Below are 4805 nucleotides of genomic sequence, written 5' to 3' on the forward strand. Positions count from 1 at the left end.
AATCGTAAAATCAATTATAATTTTATAAAATGGATTGTCTCATTTAAAATCATAATATCAAAAAATTTTAAGAGTTAAATCTAACTTCGAAGTACCATTCTAATAATAGATTAATTTGGATGAGTTGCCAAAATGCAATGTCCTTTTCAAAAGGTTTCCTTTAAAAAAAAATGAAACTTTCATCTATAAAACTATTTCCAAATTCCAACTGAAAAAATTAACTAATAAAGTGTAAGCTCACTTCTTCTTCTCCTTCTTCTTCTTCTCACTTCCAATCACAAAAACCCATGGAATGAAAAACAAAAACAAAAGGCAGAACTGAAAAACACAAAACAGCTTCAACAACTTCTCACTACAAACACCACACAAAAGGAACATTCTCTTATGATCCCAACACCACCCACTTTTCCACCATGCTCAAGCTCCTCAACACCAAGCTCCGCCGCTTCTTCCTCCTCCGGTGGTGGCCACTACGCCGCCGTAGTTCAAGGTGCAAAGTAGTTATCACAAAGAAGCCCAAAAACGACAACCCAAAACCCCAAACCGACCCAAGCTCGAATCTTTCCACCATTTCCGATCAAAACGCCCAAATGGGTACTCAAAAACACGAAAAACCAATTCGCATCGCAACCTTCAACGCCGCACTGTTTTCCATGGCGCCAGCGGTTCCACCTCAGAGAACAGAGAAAGCTCAGAACTTTGACGACCAAAACGGCGTCGCTTCGAAACAACGAAGACCCTTTGACCAAAATTCGAGGCCAAAGTCAACGAACGAGAAACCGAGGAGCATTCTGAAGCGTTCTCATTCTCACTCTCCCCTTCATCATCACATACCCTGTTCTGAAAACAGAGCACTCTGCATCAGCAACAAGCATCAACAACAACCACAACACCACTTTTCGAAATCGAAGCTAAGAGTTTCCATTAATTTACCGGATAACGAGATCTCCATGCTGAGAAATCGCCAACCGAGCTTCTCGGAGCACGAGAAGGTGGTGGTGAGCTCTCACAAATTATTGCATGTGTCCAAGAGAATTTACAAATTTACAATCACTCCTGCTAACTTTTTTAATGCAAAATTTTGTCGTTAAAGATTGACATAAGTTGTTATAAACATAAAAAATACTATGTATAACTATAATTATATATAATTTTTTAATTTATATTTTAATATATTTTATATTAATAGTTAATTTCAATAACTAATTGTAGTATATAACGGTTGTATGAATATTTCCAGAACATACATTAAACTGTGTTCTTAAGGCTGTGCTTGGATTTCTTAAGAGAAAAGAATGTGAGACACTTTTTCTGTCCCGATACAAAGCTTCATGGAATTCTTAAAAGTCCGGATAAAAAAATCTGTCTATCTTTATCTCTTCGTTTTTGTTTCTATTTAAAAATCCAAACACAAACATGGACACCTAAAATATTGGTACATTAATAAATTATTAAATTTTGTGAAAATTGTGGCATTTATGTAACATATTTAGTGTTATGCAATTGAATGGTTGTATTGCCATTTGTGCAAGATAGATTGCGGCGCGAAACGGGTGGCAGAGGAAGACGGTGGTGGAGGTGCTGAAAGAGGTAGGTGCAGATATATTGGGTTTGCAAGAAGTGAAGGCAGAAGAAGAGAATGGGATGAAGCCACTTTCAGATTTGGCGAAGGCATTGGGAATGGATCACTTTGTGTTTGCAGAGAGTTGGGCACCTCAGTTTGGAAATGCTGTCTTATCCAAATGGCCCATTAAACGTTGGACTTCCATCAACCTCTTTGATCACTCTGATTTTAGGTTTGTTTTCCTTTTTAGACTTTTTATTTTGCTTTGGTAAATTTAGAGAAAACGACAAATAGATACTGACCTTTTAACTCGAACATAAATAACTTTTTGAATAATTGAAAATATAAAAACGCTCCTAACTTTTCAAAATACTATACAGTTAAGACTTATTTGTCTTCGTATATTTTGGACGGAAAAACTTAGATATCTCGCATTTTAAAGGGTGAGAGATGTTTTTGTATTTTTAATTAGTCAGGATTTATTTGTTTTTGAGTTAAAAAGTATAGGATCTATTTATCTTTTCTTTAAGTTTAATTTTGGACATTATTTCTTATCAAGTTTAGTACATCAAGTAAATAATAATTAATAAATATTACAATCATGTTATATCTAGTAATTACAAAATACATTTGCTAAAATATATGTTAAAAATATATGTTAAAATATATGTTAAATTACAAAATACATATTAAAAATAACTAAAATAATACGTGATAATTGATTTTTTGTGTAAGCTTAGTATTTTTATAAATATTAATACTCCTGTATTTTTACTTCTTAATGCTTGTCGCTTTAGCAAAATGTTTGGTAGTTTTATAGAAATCAAAATTTTAGGTTAATTAATATACTTTTATATGTTATTATTTAACAAAAAATATGTTTTCTTTGCTATGATCTTTAAAATTGTGTCAACAATATAATTGAAAGCTTAATGATGACTTTTTTTTCCATTTTGTGTATAACAATATAGTAGTTTAAAATTGTGTCAACAATAAAATTGTATGTTACCGCATTAGAAAAAATATTTTGACTTAACCGTTCGATATATTAAAAAGTTCTACAAATACAAATATATAATTAAATGATGGTGTAAAACTTACAAAAATTTTGAAATTTTGTATTTTTACCTCATATATTATAATTCTGGAAATATAAATCTTACTAGTTAATACTTTTTTATTATTTTATACTGCATCTGGCAATTTTGTGAAGGAATGTATTGATGCATTATTTATCAATCAAAATAATATTTTCCTTTTTTTTCTTTTTCTTTTTCTTCTCTCTAGAGAACCTTCAGCATTTTCTTTTCAGAAAACTTCAGATTCTAGCAAATGCCAACAATGCTGGGTTGTAAGCTGCATAAAAATTAATTTAAAGTATGGTATCTAGGAATTTTATATGGATGAATTTTAGGTACAATTTGTCATTATCTTTGAGGATATGCTGCCATTTGAAGATACAACTGGACTTAGAATTTGTCTGGTTTCAAAGGATAGTCAGAAACTCAGAATAGAATAGAATATTATTCCTATTATTGCCAAGTTCCATCATAACAAAATTCAAGAAATTTTTGTCTTACTTTCATCTAATCTTGCTCATTACTAGTATCTATTAAACAATGAAAAAATGGATGGGATAAGAAAATAGAAAATATGACCTAAATCCTTGTACTCTTTGTGGACACCCCACTCTATTTCCTTTTAATTTTAGTGTGGTCCTCATCTTAATGCTTAAACTCTTGTACTTTTTAACCTTTGCATTGGTTGACACCTAATTTTTTGGCGTATAAATGATGTCTCGAACGGTAATTTCGTGGCGGCAGGAATGTTTTGAAGGCTACTATTGATGTACCTCAAGTAGGTGAACTCAATTTTTATTGTACTCACCTTGATCATCTTGATGAGAATTGGAGGATGAAGCAGATAAATGCAATAATTCAATCTAATGATGAGCCTCACATCTTAGCAGGAGGCCTTAATTCATTGGATGAATCAGATTACTCCCAAGAAAGATGGACAGATATTGTTAAGGTATATGTATCCAAAACTTTGATTTATTTTTTAACTTTTTGCTTTCTCGCGTTAAGGTAGGGTTTGGTTAGTAGACTAAGATAGAGCCGATGGATACGTTGAGGACAAAAAACATAGTTGCTTAGAAAATATGGAGACGAATTTTAAGATAATTTATGTACTTCTAAAATAGAGAAACGCGAAATGTTGAGGAAAATTTTTAAGCAAATTTCTAAAAACATGTAAAATTACTATCAACTATTAGGTCTTAGTGTCTTTCTTGAGGTTTTCTCTTGGGTTAGATTATTGTTAAGTGAGATATTACTCCTGTTTCACCACCTGAACCGTAAATCCTAAATCCTATTTTAAAAAATTGGTTTATTTTGTATACAGTACTATGAAGAGATGGGAAAGCCAACACCAAAAGTTGAAGTGATGAAATATCTCAAAAGTAAACAATACACAGATGCTAAGGACTTCGCCGGAGAATGCGAATCTGTCGTCGTGATTGCCAAAGGCCAAAGTAAACACACAAAATTTCTTCCTTTTTAAGATTTAAGATTCCTTGAAATTTCAAATTTGAACCCCTTACGCTTCTAAACTTTACAAAATTCAACTTGTGTTCTCATTCCATGCAGGTGTTCAAGGGACATGCAAGTATGGAACTCGAGTCGATTACATATTATCGTCGTCGAATTGTTCGTATAAGTTCGTCCCCGGGTCCTATTTAGTCCTCTCCTCAAAAGGGACTTCAGATCATCACATAGTGAGAGCTGATGTGATGAAGGTAAATAGCAATAATGAAGGAAATAATGTGACAAGAAAAACTAAACAAGAAAGAAAACAGAAAGTTATAAGAATAACACATGAGACTCCCTCTAAAGGTATATGGAAAACACACCATGGAGAGATATATTAATTTGCTTTATTCTATTTCCTTTTTATGTATAGTTCGAATTAGTGTTATGAATTTTTGAATTTTTGGAAATGGGGTTAGTTTTGGTTTTGTTGGTGCTTCCTAGTCCTATGTTTCTGTATATGGTGTTCTTCAAATAGATTTTGGATAATAATAAGTGTGAGATGTGATCTATGGCTTTTGTTTTTACCCCTCCAAATTTTTAGAACTTTTCATTAATCATTTCAAAAAGTAGTCTTTAGAGTGAATTCTTTGACAATGTTCACATATTAGAATTTATATATACTGAAAAAATCATTATACACTGAAACAATA

At 31.9% G+C, this 4805-nt stretch overlaps 1 protein-coding gene across 2 annotated transcripts; it reads left to right on the forward strand.

Moving 5' to 3' along the window:
• On the forward strand, nt 141-4679 carry LOC107626095. Of its 2 annotated transcripts, none has more exons than XM_016328874.2 (5): nt 141-998; nt 1537-1796; nt 3388-3595; nt 3968-4097; nt 4213-4679. In XM_016328874.2, the coding sequence occupies exons 1-5, from the start codon at nt 414-416 to the stop codon at nt 4491-4493; spliced, it is 1464 nt and encodes a 487-aa protein (XP_016184360.1). In that variant the 5' UTR covers nt 141-413; the 3' UTR covers nt 4494-4679. The 2 variants fall into 2 exon arrangements, with proteins under 2 accessions (XP_016184360.1, XP_016184361.1); XM_016328875.2 differs by having other exon boundaries at nt 141-992.

The sequence above is a fragment of the Arachis ipaensis genome, chromosome B02 (genome assembly GCF_000816755.2).
Source record: "Arachis ipaensis cultivar K30076 chromosome B02, Araip1.1, whole genome shotgun sequence".
Classification (NCBI taxonomy): Eukaryota; Viridiplantae; Streptophyta; class Magnoliopsida; order Fabales; family Fabaceae; genus Arachis; species Arachis ipaensis.

Bases quoted from the DNA above. Each gene is read 5' to 3' on its own strand.
- LOC107626095 (XM_016328874.2), top strand. From the start codon at position 414: ATGCTCAAGCTCCTCAACACCAAGCTCCGCCGCTTCTTCCTCCTCCGG. The intron at 999-1,536 runs GTGAGCTCTCAC...TGTGCAAGATAG, and splicing joins CGGAGCACGAGAAGGTGGTG to ATTGCGGCGCGAAACGGGTG. The intron at 4,098-4,212 runs GTAAACACACAA...CATTCCATGCAG, and splicing joins CGTGATTGCCAAAGGCCAAA to GTGTTCAAGGGACATGCAAG.